The following is a 16,273-nucleotide window of genomic DNA, read 5'->3' as shown; positions in this document are numbered from 1 at the left end:
TGAATCTGATTTATAAAATAGGCTTTTAAGAAAGTATTTTTAAATTGTGCTGGGAGAAAAATAAATGATTAAACTAGATCTCAAGAGGTTTGGGTCTTCTACTCTTACCTGTGCAGCTGGATGTATTCTCGGGGTCTGTTGAGCAGGTGAAGGAATCTGTCAACAATCTTATTTTTTCCGACACCCTGTAATTACACAGAGAACATTAAGTAAAAAGAGACTTTTGTGGAGGTAAAACAAGCCAGAAGATCTTTTGCCAAAACCTACTTTCTCAAAGTTTGTACTGTTTCCGCTCGTTATTAATGAAAATATGCACATATACATTTATACACACATACATGTTTACATATAGCAAACAAATACAACTTCTCTGACACAAAGATTTTTTAAAAAATTTACTTCTAAATACACTAGCTTTGTTTACATCAAATACACTAAACATGGTCTTATTTAAAAGGAACTTCATAATTATTTTTACCCTTCTACAGCTTGTTTTTTTCTGTTTCATAATTTTACACTTACATTTAGACATTATAATACAATATTAACCGCTTCAGATTTGAAGAAAGGCATCAAAAGGAATAAAGGAAGTATAAAAACAATGACTTTTCTTATCAGTTCTTTGGAAGTATGGTTTTCAGTTACAGGCAGATAAATATAATACTATACTTCTGTTTTAATCAAACGCTCCTTTCTTCTCTTTCTATCCTACTTTCCAGTCCTTCAAAACAGTAGAAACCTAAATTATAACCAGTGTTTATTAATAAGTCTCAACCATATCTACTCTTGCCAGGAATGTCCTCATTTCCTTACCACTTATTGATGCTGAGAGTTGCTGTCCTTTTGTGAAAGACAGACTATTAAAAATGGAAACTGCTCCCATGCCAGTTTCCCATTTTCAAGTTTTCAAGTAGAGGGGGACTCTTTTAACAAGTGGGTTGTGTGAGAAGAGTAGAAGTGGTTAAAAAGCTAAATTCCATATATTATATGTTCTAGCAATAAATAACTTATTAATTTCTTATACCATGCCAGACTCTATCCTAAGTATTTGCATGTGTTCTTTCATTTAATCATCATAACAGTTCCATGAGGGAGGTAATATGATTACTCCAACCTCACAAATCAAGATACCAAGACTCAGAAAAGCTAAGCAACATTTTCATGGTCATACAGCTAATCATAGGGGAACCAGGATTCAAATCCGGATCTGTCTGGCTCTAATGCTCATGCTTTTAGTCTCAACATAATGGATTATATTTCTTTCAGTCTTAAATTTATTTAGGTAAACTAGGCCTTGAATTTTCTCTTTCGCCACTTCCAGGAATCCATCCTAAAGAAATAGACAGATTCGGGGCACCTGGGTGGCTCAGTGGGTTAAAGCCTCTGTCTTCGGCTCAGGTCATGATCCCAGGGTCCTGGGATCGAGCCCCACATCGGGCTCTCTGCTTGGCGGGGAGCCTTCTTCCGTCCCTCTCTCTATCTGCCTGCCTCTCTGCCTACTTGTGATCTCTGTCTGTCAAATAAATAAATAAAATCTTAAAAAAAAAAAAAAGAAATAGACAGATTAGGGAAAGGCATGGTGCTGAGCAGTGAGGACAGAAGAAGCCCAATAGAAGGAAACAGGCATTATTATTGGTATTTCTGCTACATCCTCAAATATCTTATAAAGGCATTCTATAAGCACTAATGATAGAAATTCAAATCAACCAAATGAGTATTTATTGAGTATCATCAAAGTCATAGAACTGTGACAGTTCCTCTAAGATAAACAAATTCTCAATGAAATTATTAGAATTTGTCCTTCACAATTCTCAAAAGGAGGCAAGACACATATATACATGTGGAGCACAGAAGACAAGCCACCAGGGTAGATAAATAATTGTTAATTTATATGATACAGATTCTTTTTTCCCCCTTTCTTTTTTTTTAAGTAGGTTCCATACCCAATGGAACTCACAACCTTGAGATCAAGAGTCACATGCTCTACCAACTGAGCCAGCTAGAAGCCCCCTATGATACAGGTTCTCACAGCCTTAGAATCTTTCTCTCTTCTCTTCTCTTTGACTAAATATATCATTAAGATGATAGATGTAAGAGAGGTTAAGGGGACTGGACTGATTACCAACTACTTAATAAATAGGACAGAGGTATGTAGCACACATAGACAGTAGAAAGCAATTAAGATCCATTGTACATCCTCAATTCAGAGAGAAACACAATGAAATCAATGTTTAAAGAAGGTCAATATGACAACAATATGCAAAATATACTGACTGACAAAAGGAGAAACTGGCTCCAGGAGACGGGCTGTTTATTCAACATGGAAACAAATATTTATTGAGTGCTGGTATGTGTCAGGAGAGAGAGCAGTGAATAAGGCAGATAAGGTTTCTGCTCCTATGGAGCTTCCATTTCAAGAGTGTGAAGACAGACTGGAAGGTAGATTAGAAAAGTAGGTAGAAAGGCAGCAAGATATAATTAGACAACTAAATAAATCAATGAGACAATGATCAAATAGCAATATTCTCTATATACAATTAAGATAGGGTGAGGCAATACCAACTGGGTGGTCATTAATATTGATTTAGAAGTGAAGACTTTTCCATAGGTAACTGAAAGCTAAGATGTAAATGACAAGGAGCCAGTTCTAGGACGATTACAGATGAGGCATTCCAGGAGAAGAGTGGCTATAGCTGATCCCCTAAAGTGGAAATAAGCTCAGGATATCTGAGGAACAGCCAGTGTGTTCAAGTGTTGTGGGCAAGAAAAGAATATACAAGATAACTAAAAGTTAGTAGGGCTGTGGGGCACCTGGGTGGCTCAGCTGGTTAAGCATCCTACTCTTTTTTGGCTCAGGCCATGATCTTAGGGTGGTGAGATGGAGCCCTGCGTCAGGCTCTGCACTCAGCAGGAAGTCTGTTGGAGATTGTCTCTCCCTCTGCCCCTACCCCCTGCTCTCTTTCTCTCTCTAAAATCAATAAATCTTTTTTTTTTTTTTTTAAAGTAAGTAGAGTCTAATCAACTAAGTTTTACAAGCCAAGGTGAAGAAGTGGGACTTTATTCTATGAGATGAGGGGGGCATTTTTTAGCAGAGAAGTGACATGAACTAATATAGATTATAAAAAAAATCACTTTGGTTAGGTACAGAGAGTGAATTATAAAGGAGGAAGGAAGGAAACTGGGAAGCCAGTTGGAACGCTACTGCAAGAGTCCAGGTGAGAGATGGGGATGGCTTAGATGAGGGGGGTATAAATGAAGAAGGACGGATTCCAGGTGTTTTGCAAGTAAAGGTGACAAAACTGGTTGATGGCCTGGACACAGGAGGATAAAGGAGAACCACCAGAGATTAATTCTAGATCGTTCCTTGACCAAAAAGATGGGAAAGACTAGGGGAGGAAGACTTCTCCCACAGGAAAATCAAGAGCTAACGCTATCTTTTTCCAAAGCACTTATTATCATTTACAATTCTAACAACGTATTTACTTGTGTTTTATCCTATTCCTCAACCGTAAACATTAGCTCCTCGGGAGGCTTGTTTTGTCCACTATCGTATTGCTAGTGTCTAGAATAGCGCTGGCACAGAGTAGGCACTCGGCTATTGGTCAGATGAATTAATGATATCTCCCTCTCTACAGCTGTTTATGACAGCAACCCCTGTCGTCCTCAGTACTTCTCATTCCACCTCTCAATTTGTAACCAATTCCTCTCATTTCTGCCTCCAAAATATATCTTAAGTCTGCCAAATTTCTCTGGAATCTTTTTAAACCAAAGGAATGCCATCTTGTCTAGAACAGCGCTTTTCAAGCTTTGATTAGCAAATGAGTCAGCTTTGTGATCTTGTTAAAATGCAGACTGATTCAGTAGGTCTGGGGTGGGGTCAGAGACCATGTATTTCTAAGACATTTCCCAGTTGGCACCAATGCTGCTGGTCTGCAGACCATCCTTTGTGCAGCAAGAATACATACCTGCAATGATCTTAGAACTGAACTCCCTACATTCATTCATGTTATTTTGAATGTATTTTCCAAACCACTGCTGGAATAATCTTCTTAATGGATAAATTAGATCATGTCTTAGATTAAGAGTTAGATAAGCTCAACCCCATCTGATAGCTTCTCATTGTATTTAGAATAATTTTGAAAATCCTTCCTGTGGCCTGCAAATTCCTACATGCTCTACCCATCCCTCCAGCCCTCCTGTTCACCCTTTTCCTCACCAATACTGTTCTAGCCACACTCAACTTCCTCCAGTTCTTAAAAGAATCCAAGCTCTTCCTACCTCAGGGGCTTTGCACAAGCCCACCCTTCTCCTGAGGGAGCTTTTCTCTCACTAACCATCCTAGCCATTCTCATTCATTATCTTAATTCCCTTCCTCACAAAGGCCTTTACTACCTTCTCATGTAAGTCAGGTCCTTCCTCATCTCCCATACTTACCTGTAATTTTCATTCTTAAGCACCAATAGATTTATATATGCGACAACTTGTTTAAAGTCTCTCTTATCCACTGTTCTGTGAACTGAAAGTGCCATGCAGGCAGAGGCCAGGCCTATTTACTGCTCTATTCCCAGAGCCCTGCACAGAGTCTGACACAAAAAAATGTATTCAATAAATGTGTGTCCAATGATTGAATGAATACAGAGAATTTGGAAAGTACCAGAAAAGGGAATAAATCTCAGTAAGATAAATACTATGACCAAGTTTAAAAAGATAATGAATATTGGAAACTGTGACGAGTTATAGACCTGTAAAAACCGAACAAGGTTTGTAAATGATCCAATTTATACATTTCACCTACAAAAGAGTCAGTTACCAGAGCTGACTGTCAGACGGGTAAACACATGAAAGTAAGAATAATGGATCATTTCACCCTCTAGCAATCTTTCTGATATCTAACTGGATCTCTCCCCAAATAGTTATAAGCCTAACATGGAAACAAAGAGAAGGAAAATATTTTCACATTTGCATGTCTACTACAAAGCTCTATAAGCTTTAAATGGCGTGCTACAACAAACATAAAATTTTAAGTAGATACATTCAGATGAGTAAAATGTGTTTGTTAATATATCACGTCTGTTAACTTCAATGACTCCAGAGAAAAGCAAGTATCATAAATGCACTGTAATGTCAGAAATATAGAGGATTTCCTGAAAGAAACAAATCACGAAAAACTACTATCAGGAGTTTCTGCTCCCTTCCCACCTCCAAAGTTACTGAACCAGCCAGGCTTTTTAAGACTGCTCTTGAGCAACACACTGTTGTTATAGGGCCTTACAAGGACCATAAATGTAGGATGTGACATGATGTCCCCAGCTACCACTAGGGAGCTCTTCTGCTGTTTTCTTTATATTAGGGTCTTCAGAATGTCATGCTCAGCTGTCTTCTTGCTCCATATACTCTCTCTGGGCAATCTCACTTGCTCCCATGACTGGAGTCATCACACATGGCTCACACTTCTTTCCTAAGCTCCAGCTGAGATCCCCTGTCCCGAACTGCCGATTGAACTTCTGCAGATGTTCATACTGGACTCATTATGTTGCCACCGAAACCTATTCCTTTTGCTTTTTAATCCCAGTAAACAAGCATATTGCCATGTACCCAGATGCTCAGTAAATGAATCTTGGAATGCTTTTGACTACTCCGTTTTTTCCCATGACCCTATTAAAAATGTCACTTGAACCTGTGTGGTCTCTACCTGCAAAATGTTTTTATTCTTACTTCTCACTGCTTTCTCTCCTTCCTATCTTCCCTCCCTCCCTTTCCTAATTCATCAACTATTTTAACACATAATTTATAGGTACTGTACTAGCTGAGCAAGATATGAAGGTAAATAGAACAGCAACAACCCATGGCCACACTCACAGCTTACAATCTAGTAGGAAACACAGACAAGTAAGCAACTATAATAGATAAATACCCATAGCAAATGTTGTGATATGGGACACCCAAGGTGTCTGAAGATTTTAGCAAAGGGCTCAGGAAGGCCCACCACCCACCGTGATGTCTACTGGGGGACATTAAGGACTTAAAAAGGTAAAGGGGAGGAGGAGAAGGAGGAGTGTTCCAGGTGGAGAGAACAGTATGTGTGAAGACTTGAGGGGAACTGTGAGCTGCAGCACTGGACAGGTCTGAGAGAAGTCAAAAGCTAAAGCAGGAATGAGAGAAGAGAGTGGTTAAGAAACAAAACAAAAATGGCAGATAGGGTCTAGCCTTGGAAGCCACTTAAAAGACTCAGGACCATTTCCTAAAAGTACTGAGAAGCCACTGCAGTACAGGAGTCATCAGATCAAATGCTGATTTTTGAAAAATCACTCTGGTATCATGATCTGGCAGAAAGAAAGGACGAATGAAAGCACAGGAAAGCAGTTTGGAAACTCCTTCAACCAGTAGGAGATAATGGTGGCTTCAACTAAGAAGCAGAAGAAATGGAGGGATTTAAGAGATATTTCGGGAAAAGAACAGGATTTGGTGATGGACTGGATGTGGAGATGAGACAGAAGTCAACGTTTCTATCTTGGGCAACGGGGCAAGTGGGGGCAGGGGGGGCGTGGCTATTTAGTGACAAATGAAACATGGCAGGAGAAGTACATTTGCTGGGTGGGGGAGGGAAGTCTAGTTTTAAAAAAGACAGTTTAATTTTGGCTTTGTTTACTTTGAAGTGCCTGCTTCCCATATCTGCTCCTTCCTCTCCAATGCACTGTCCCTACTCAAGGGCAGCCCATCTTCTTGCTCCAACTCTCAGAAAAGATCCTACTTGGTGTCCCTCTTCGGGACTCACAACAGGCCAGCCCACGAGTTGTTTAGTTATTTTTCTAAAACAGAGATCTCATCAGGTCATTCCTGACTTCATTTAAAAGCTCTGATAGTTCCTTCGAAGAAATGCTAAAAGCATAACCTCAGAGTGATTTCTGTAAATATTCTGAGCAAAAAGGAACAATTACAGCGATTTGCTCTTTCTCCCATCCAAGTAGTAACCAGGCCTGACCTTGCTTAGCTCAATTTGCTCTTTCTAATCGTAGTTTTCGCCTAGAACAGAAAATCCCAGGATTACTGTAATTGAATAAATACATAAATAATATCTTATTTTTCCATCATAAAAGTTATACATACTCATTTTCCTCACTGGGAAATGGAAAAAACAAAACATTATCCAGTGTGCAACTGCCAAAACAAATCTGCTACCATTTTCATTTTGTTCCTGTGAATATTTCTCTTTACTTGTCATTATTCTGTATGTAAAAATGTGTGTTCTTTCATAGAAATTAGCATGAAATAAACAGTTTTTACATCATTATTAACTCTTACTGAGGATAATACTTAGTGAGTGAAAATTTAAACAGAGAAAAGGAAGCTGTGAATGAGAGATCCAAAATAATACACATTGTCTCCAGATACCTGGATGGCTCAGTTGGTTAAGCTGCCTTCAACTCAAGTCATGATCTCAGGGTCCTGGGATCGAGTCCCACATCAGGTTCCTTGCTCAGCAGGGAGCCTGCTTCTCTCTCTGCCTGCTGCTCCCCCTGCTTGTGCTCTCTCTCTCTCTGACAAATAAATAAACAAAATCTTTAAAAATACGAACTGTCACATGAGAATGGCCTTTCTTTTACATTACTGTTCTCACTGTGTTCTTTCTGACACTCTACTAGAGAGAAGGACCTTCGAAGAGGTAGGAATCTGATGGTGCTTTAACTATAGAATTAAGACAAGTAGGGAATATATTATGTCCCACAGATAGGAATCAAACCAAGGATCGGAAGTAAACAAGCTTCCAGTTTCTGTGAGAGAAAATACCAGGGGCCATGACTTTAAGAACTTTGCAAGATTCTGGGATTCTTTCAAATTCCTCAGGTTTATTATTTTAGTTATCCTGTTTCCTCAGAGAGATTAGCAGTGAAATCCTTTAAAGGAAAAGGCTGTAGTAGACTTGTCTTTCTGGACAAGAAGACCATCAGAACTTGGAAAACACCATCTGTATCTCATCAAGGAGGAGGAGGAGAAAGAAGTAGAGCAGGGGAAAAGACCTAAAGAGAAATGGAGAGCAGGCAAGAGAAGATGAGTCTAGGGATGGGATTTGGGCTAAGAGTAAATGTCCGAAATTAAACACTGAAGGATCCCTGCATTAGCAGGTAAACTAGCAAGCTTCTAAGTCAGCCCTCTGTAAACACACTCAAGTATGCATTTTTTTTTTTATTTTTAAAGACTTTATTTATTTGAGAGAGCGAGCATGAGCAGGAGGAGGGGCAGAGGGAGAAGGAGAAGCAAACTCCCCGCTGAACAGCGAGCCCTATTTGGGGCTCAATCCCAGGATGCTGACCTGAGCTGAAGGCACACGCTCTACAGACTGAGCACCCAGGCACCCCCTCACTCAAGCATGTTCCTAATCAACCAACAGCCTCCAGAACTTTTGTGCTTCCACATCTTTGTTTATGCTGTTTGTTCTGACTAGAACAGCCCATCCTTCCGCCACCCAGCCATCTTCATCCACTCACTCCTTAGCATTCTGATGAAATGTCTCACTTCCCGGAAGTGCCTGACTCCCATTCACTTCTCCCCTTCTGCTCTGAGCACCAGAATGGTTTTCTCCTTTGGATTCCTAAACCACTATCTGACAGCATTCAGCACACTGTACTCTAGTAATGGGTCAGGTGCCTGGGCAAGAGAACTGGCTCCATGAGGCCAGGATCAGCCCCCAGTCCATGTACCCTCCATGGGCGCCTCACATATAACCTGCAGGGAATAACTACTAAAATTTGAGAAAAGAAAGTAAGAAAGGAAAGGGAAGTCATGCAATGTGCTCCTGCTAAAGGAGGTAGAAAGCTGTTCCAGGAAGCTTCTGCTCCCTTTGTGCAAACAAAGAGGAGGAAGCTAACCTTTATGGAGCCCTCTGCTGTACACATACACACACCTTCAGTGCTTAATCACTTGAATCCTCACACCAGCCCATGTGAGTTGAAGGTAAAGTACCTGTTTCGGAAAGATGCAAATTTAATTCTAAGTAGTTAAGAACCCTGCACATGGTGGGATTTGAAGGCTCATCTATTCTGACTGAACGGACTGGGCTGTTTTCTGTTTTGCCATACTGCAAAAGGGAATGTCAGGAGGTTGCCTTCCTGAACTGATGTGCAAGGGAGTTTAGATCTTGATGTCACAGAGTCAATTTCAGTTACTCCAAGGTTATAATAGCCTAGAACATGAGTCCAGGAACTCCCTGTATGAAATCCAAGGTTCAAGAGGGAGAGCAGTGAGAAAGTCAAGTTGGATCTTTCCTTCTGCAGTAATTTCTAAAACAGACTCCAAGCGAGTGTTTACCACTGCTAGTGTTCACTTCCCTCACGTGTTTCCCTGAACTTAGGGCATTCCTTCCAGTTCGCCCTAATTCTTTAATAACATTTGTGGAGTCAGATCAGTCTGTATAATATGTATAGATGATTTCTGCAGTGTCCTTATTAGGAAAAAGTGCCCTTTTTTAGAAAGCTACTATATGATTGTCATTAACAACTACCAACAGCAGTAAAAAATAACAAACTAAAGAGACTAGTATTACAGTAAAACCAGGAGAAATAAATTACAGCTGCTTTTTTTAAACCTTAAAATGTCCACCAAATGTTGAATTTTCTAATTCCTTGCTTCCACCTGAAAACCTTAATATACTAGCAGTTAAGAGACTTGGATTATGCTCTCTGCTTCATCTGTCCCCAGATGAAGGTCTTTACCACCATCTAAGCCTAGATTTGCTCATTTGAATATAGAGGGGCTAGACAAACTGATCTCTAAACACTTTTTATTCTAATATTCTGTAATCCCATAATAAAATGTGAAATTACTGCTCTAGGAATCTCTGGAAGTCTATTTTTCAAATTCTCTCAGTGAACATACATTACTTAGGTAATAAAAAAAAATTTATTAAAACTGAATAGTGAACGATAGTACACATTTGCACAAATGTCTTCCCTGTCACAGAGCCAAGGAACAGTACCCAGAAGTCAGACGAGAAGACATACATTTCAACTACACTACGAGTTTGCATGGCTCACAAACACACCGCCTTATAAAGCTCTCTGTCAAAGTCATAACCTCTTTTTCTTTTTCTTTTTTTTTTTTTTTAAGATTTTATTTATTTATTTGACAGACAGAGATCACAGAGAAGCAGGCAGAGAGAGAGGAGGAAGCAGGCTCCCCGCTGAGCAGAGGGCCCGATGCGGGGCTCGATCCCAGGACCCTGGGACCATGACCTGAGCTGAAGGCAGAGGCTTTAACTCACTGAGCCACCCAGGCGCCCCCATAACCTCTTTTTCAAACAGGAATAACACAAGCCACATCCCTGCAATTTCTCTGAAATACTGTGTTGCTATAAATGGGAAAGGTATATACTCTTAGGTAGTTGGTCATTAGGTCTGACCAAAGGAGCCATGACAAATGCTGTTGGGGAAAAAGAATCAATGTATGTGCAAGAACAAAATACAGATTCAGAATAAGTGCAGGAAAAAAATTCTCTACGGAACACTGGATCGACAGACTAAATGTTAGAGAGAAGGTGGCAGAATAGTAAAAAAATTCCAGATTGCAATTCAAGCAACTTCACTAAGCAAGGGGTTGGAGAAGGGACACAACACAATATAACATAAAATAAAGATGAATGTCACTGTATTTGATAAACCCAAGTATTTCGTGGGCTTGGGACTCCCAGGCTGCTGGGGCTACTAGAAGCACAGCATACTTTGTTATCAAATTCCCGGCTGCCACTAACCAGCTGGGTACTACAGGCAAGAAGATTTCAGGACAAAGTGTTCAGTCCCTTCCAAGACACTAGACAATTATGCTGGCCTGGCAACATGGTATATTTCTGATGCTGCATGGTAGTAACCTGCCAGGGCTCAGTTCAAATGATTAATTAGCAAAATTCTCACATTCTTTCATTTTGGCAATAGAATATTCACAGTCTCTCAATATTAAATAATTCAACAAACATGACTTTACCAGAAGAAAAACTGAGTCCATGGTCACGGTAAGCCTATGACTAACAGGTGGAATGAGATACAAAGAATTATATGGAATTATATAGTAACAATGTGCATAGAGTTCTGCTTAGTTGGCACTAAATATATGTTTACTGATTTTCATTGTGTATAAATATCTTAAAGTCAAAGGCTATGAAGATCAGAAAAGAAAGCAGTTATTTCTAGCCTGGAAAAAAATGGATATGGCTTGACGTCATTGTACAAGTTAATCAGGAACTTAAATTGGTTTCACAAAATATACTCTACACAATATTTCCTCAGAAGTTTATCAATATTGATATAATTCTGAATAAAATGTTTATATTCATGAACATTTGTTAGCACCTCTCAGGATAAAGAGAACAGGAGGGTGTAGCTTTCCTTTTTCAAAGAGACTATATATTTTTTTTGCAGCTAAATACAATTACCAGCCTTTGTTTAAATGCTGATTGGAATAAACCAACTGTAAAAATGACACTTTGGAGATAACGGAAGAAAACTAAAAATAAGGTACGAGAGCATATTCAGGGATTATTATCAATTTGCTAGGTGTAATAATGAATTGTGGGCATATTAGAAATAAATATTGAGATATCTGTGAGAAAAATGCATTATGTAAAAGGATAATGTATGAAAAGACAACATAAAAAGTGTCGGGGGAATAGATAAAACAAGTTGGATAAAATGCTGTTAATTTTTGAGGCTACATAACTAGTACAAAGGGGTTTTATATACTCTACTTTTTTTTTTTTAAAGATTTTATTTATTTATTTTGACAGAGAGAGATCACAAGTAGGCAGAGAGGCAGGCAGAGAGAGAGGAGGAAGCAGGCTCCCTACCGAGCAGAAAGCCCGATGCGGGGCTTGAACCCAGGACCTGGGATCATGACCTGAGACGAAGGCAGTGGCTTAACCCACTGAGCCACCCAGGCGCCCCTATACTCTACTTTTTATAGAAAGTTAAAAAATGCCCTATACTCTGTATGTGAAGCATAGTCTTGGCCTACTATAAGCATTCAACCAAAGTTAGCAATTACATAGTATTATTGTTGTTGCTGTTGTTATTACTGTTACTAGTGTAAGCATTAGTGTGCTACAGTGAAAAATAAGTTTGAGCTTGGGAGCCCTACCTCTGCCATTAACTAGCTAATACGATCTTGAGCAAATATTTTAACCTTTCTGAGTTTTAGAAGGCTAATTTGTAAAATGTGGAACATAAAAATATTTACCCCAAAAGGCTGTTGTAGAACTAAATGAGATTTAAAAAAAAAGGAAATTGGAAATTATAAAATGTACAAATACTACCATTTTTAACCCTTACTCATAAGAAACTTCTAATTCAATTGTACATGAAATCAAATATATATCACAAAAACTTTAAAAGAGTGACAAATACTATAAAATCTCAGGAAAAATCAAGATTATTTCTATTTGGGGAAGACTTAAGAATGGCTTCACTGAGGAAGAAACATCTGAGCTTTTGAAAACTGGCAGGATTTTCCTTGGCAAAGACAAGGGGAAGCTCTGTATGAAGCAAACAATATGAAAAATGGCAGGGGGGAGGGGGGACAAAAAGGCCAGGTTTACTCTGGGTGGGTAAAAAACTCAAATTTGGAAGAACTAAAATTATAAAAGGAATTTGGAGCCAGGTCACAGTTTGTTTTGTGTGTCTGCCTATGAAAGAGATTTTATCTGATAGGCAAGGAGGAGCCACTTATAACTTTAAACAGGAAAATAAAATTAAAAGTTACTTTCTAATGATGGAACTGAAAAGAATACCTAAAGAATCAGCACTGTAAAAACATGAAACACATGAAAGTCAGAGACAGAGAAGATATCCTATATGAAAGTGAGCCAGAGCTGAGTTTTCATTTGATAATGAAGACATAACACAAAAGAATTTTGTTAAGAGCAAACAATATGAACTGTGGAATCCAAGGAGAGCCTAAGTGTGAAAATTTCACCAGACCGCTATTATTGGTAAAATGATACAAAGGGCTGGCTCAAAAATGAAGAAAGAAACAAAAACAAAAACAAAACAAAACTAAACAAAAAAAGGAAGGAAGGAAGGAAGACAGGAAGGAAGAAAACAAATCTGGCAAATTACTAGATTATATTCATTTAGAAGTCATTGTGAATTACTATGTCTCATTAATACAAATTAAAAGTTGATGACTTGCTTTGTAATTTTATCTAACATTATATATAGATACTTAGATTTTTATCCCCTAAAATATCACATATTAGAAAAATAAGTCTTATGTAAGGGGATACCTGAGCATTTTTAGAACACTATATTGCTGGAAGAGTTCTTACTTCAAATATCTGATAAAATGCAACTGTCTCTCAAAAGTCAAGCATTCTTACATAAAATTGTAAGCTTATTCTTAGGGAGTTTTTAAACAACATCAAAAAGTATTCACCTGTAGGTTGATTCTATAACCCCAAACATTCACAATCAATATTTTGTGTACCAAACAGAATACAACCCCTCTATAAATCAAAGAAAAGAAAATATGGGAAGAAAAGAGTTGGAACAGAAGAAGCATCACTGAGTCAAAAATAAATAAGGATTTCTCTTTTTCCATCTCAGTAAAGAAAAAATAAATAGAAACTCATGCTATGATTTAAAAAAAAAAAAAAAAAAAAAAAAAAAAAAGCCAGCCTGAGAACTCCTAATTGCACGAAAGGCACATGCGATGTTATAGTCGTGGAAAGTAATGCACGTAGCAGCACACATAAGTCATGCTACAGTATGCAGCATTAGTCCTAAGGGGCCGTGTGTAATTTCCGGCACCTATCCCTTCTGGCTGACAGGGAGCAATTCTGCTTTTCTTACTGGAAAGTTGCCGCACTGTGCCATAAAATCTGACACAGAAAATTGAAAGGATTAAAAAAAAAACCATCAATTTACCTCACCAAAACAAGATGTGGGCTACTTCATTTTGCAGTGTAAGTGATGTTTATGGAACTGTTTTCAGCTTCCCAACAGTTATAAAACCTTGTCTAATATCAGGTTTCTTCGAAAAGATAGTATTATATGGAAAGAAAAGGTGTGATTAGGCTTATGAAGATGATAAACCTTGACACACTTCAAGATCACCACTTACTCTTGAATTTGCTCATAGCAAAAGCTGTTCCTGGTAACAGAGCAATCTTTCGAGACATCTCTAAAGGTATAACTTCAACTATGAAAATGTTTCTTTCCTGGACTTCAGCCAGTTTCTAGTTTGCAAACAGAAGGCTAGGTAGATTGTATGTATCTATAGGAAGTTTGTATTAAGAACATTCATCACACTTTATTGTGGAATTATACCAGCCTGCTTAACCCACTGAGCCACCCAGGCGTCCCTTATACCAGCCTGCTACTGGCTTCTCTGCCAATACTGAATCCCCAAAGCTATACTTCTGATATATATAAATATATATATATATATACATATACATATGTGTGTATATATATATATATATATACACACATATGTATATGTATATATATATATATTTTTTTTTTGAGTAGTTATCACTCATTTCTAATGTTTTATGAAAGAGAAAGAAAGGAGCCTGATCAACTGCTAAAAATAGTTTACTCAGGTTCAAAATAAATCATGTGGGGGTGCCTGCGTGGCTCAGTCGGTTAAAGGGTTACCCAGGTCATACCCAGGGTCTTGGGATGGAGCCCCGCATGAGCTCCCTGCTCAGTGGAAAGTCGGCTTCTCCTACTCCTTCTGCCCCTCTTGCTGCTTATATATTCTCTCTCTCTCTCTCTCACATAAATAAATGAAATCTTTAAAAAAAATAAAAATCAAACAAAGCAAATCATATGATTAAAGTAGGCATTTTCTCACTTGTCACTTTGCATTTGAGTGAAAACACCAGTGACATCGCCCCATCAGATTCAGCAGTCCTCATTCTACTTCTCTGCCTTTTTCCTGTATTTGTTATTTTCTTTCACAAGACAGAAATAAGGGGGCAGATGAGAAGGTGCTTATTGAGATTGAGATTACTGAGAGGTGCTGAAATGCCACTAATAAACGAAGCAAGGCATTTTCAAAGCTGCTGCTGAGTTACTATGGCCTGAGTTACTATGGCTGCAAAAGCACACACTACTGAAAAAGAAATCTAGATGATCAGAACTCTGAGGCAAGCGCAGGGAAAGAGAATGCGAAACTCCATTCCATCGTCAGCAAAACACATCTCTGTGGGGTTCTTGCTCTGCATTTGCCAACAAATACTGCAGGTGGCTTCACGCTGCTTTGTACGTATCAAATGGAAGCAGTCAAGAGTCTAACTTTAATGAACCTGGAGGGCATCATGCAAAGTGAAATAAGCCAGAGAGAGAAAGACAAACACTATGTGGTATCATTTATACGTGGAATTGGAAAAAAGAAAAAAAAAAGTCAAACTCAGAAACAGAGTAGAGAAATGGCTGGGGGTAGGGTAACAGGGAGAGGTGGGTGAAAGGTACCAAATTTCATCTATAAGATGAACAGGCTCTGATTTATTCAGCAAACATTTGTTGAATGTCTACTGCATGCTACTCAAAAATAACTAAAGCTTTTCTCAAGGGGTTCTCTCTCTGTGCAGTAGAGATGGCAGGTAGAGCCATAAGTCTAAGGCAAGTCAAAAGAAATCAGTAAGTAGGCTGCTATCAGAGCTCAGGGAATGGGGCCAAAGCTTCAGGCCTGTGTTCAGGAAAACTTTATTAAAGAAGCATATTATAGAATATTATAGCCAGAGGGACCTTACAAAATACCAATTCCAATCCCATCATTTTATAGATAAGGGAAAAAAGAGAGAGAGGGAGAAGAAAAAAGAAAGGGCCATTGAAGAGTAATAACAATGTAGCTAATATCACCTAGAGAGTTGAAGAGCCTGGATGAGAAGGTAGGTCTCTGGATTCCCAACTTTGTGCTTTTCTGATCCTGTCGGTGTATAAACCTATCCAGTTGAATGGGCCACTTAACTATTTACTCTCTTCAGTAGGCCCTTCCTAGTTTCTATCTAACTTATTTGTTTCCTTCACTGACAGTTGCAAATTTATAAAATAAGGAATTCAGTCAATGAGAGCACATCGCCACTCTGGGGTTGGAAGGATTTCAAAAGGCAAAGATGAGGAAAGAAGAGAGAGTGCTGGTAAAGGTCAAAGGCTAGGATATGACACTGATAAGAAGATCCATTTTGAAAACAGTGTTAAATGTATCTGAGGACAGGAGTTTGAGGGGAGGGCTGAGACAGGTCGTAAACACAGTGGGATTAGACAATGGAGGACATCAAAAG

General features: G+C 38.7%; 1 protein-coding gene across 6 annotated transcripts in view; it reads right to left on the bottom strand.

Annotated features, from left to right (window-relative positions):
* Positions 1–16,273, bottom strand: part of VWA8 (von Willebrand factor A domain containing 8) — a 339,288-nt gene that overhangs the window by 172,349 nt on the left and 150,666 nt on the right. For all 6 annotated transcript variants that reach the window (XM_047720038.1, XM_047720036.1, XM_047720035.1 and 3 more), the window contains one exon: positions 109–185. In XM_047720038.1, coding sequence (XP_047575994.1) covers positions 109–185 — 77 coding nt within the window. The remainder of the gene's footprint in view (positions 1–108; positions 186–16,273) is intronic.

The sequence above is a fragment of the Lutra lutra genome, chromosome 3, assembly GCF_902655055.1.
Source record: "Lutra lutra chromosome 3, mLutLut1.2, whole genome shotgun sequence".
NCBI classification, from domain to species: domain Eukaryota; kingdom Metazoa; phylum Chordata; class Mammalia; order Carnivora; family Mustelidae; genus Lutra; species Lutra lutra.
Note: the sequence above shows the minus strand (reverse complement) of the source record. Positions and strands in the feature narration are given on the sequence as shown.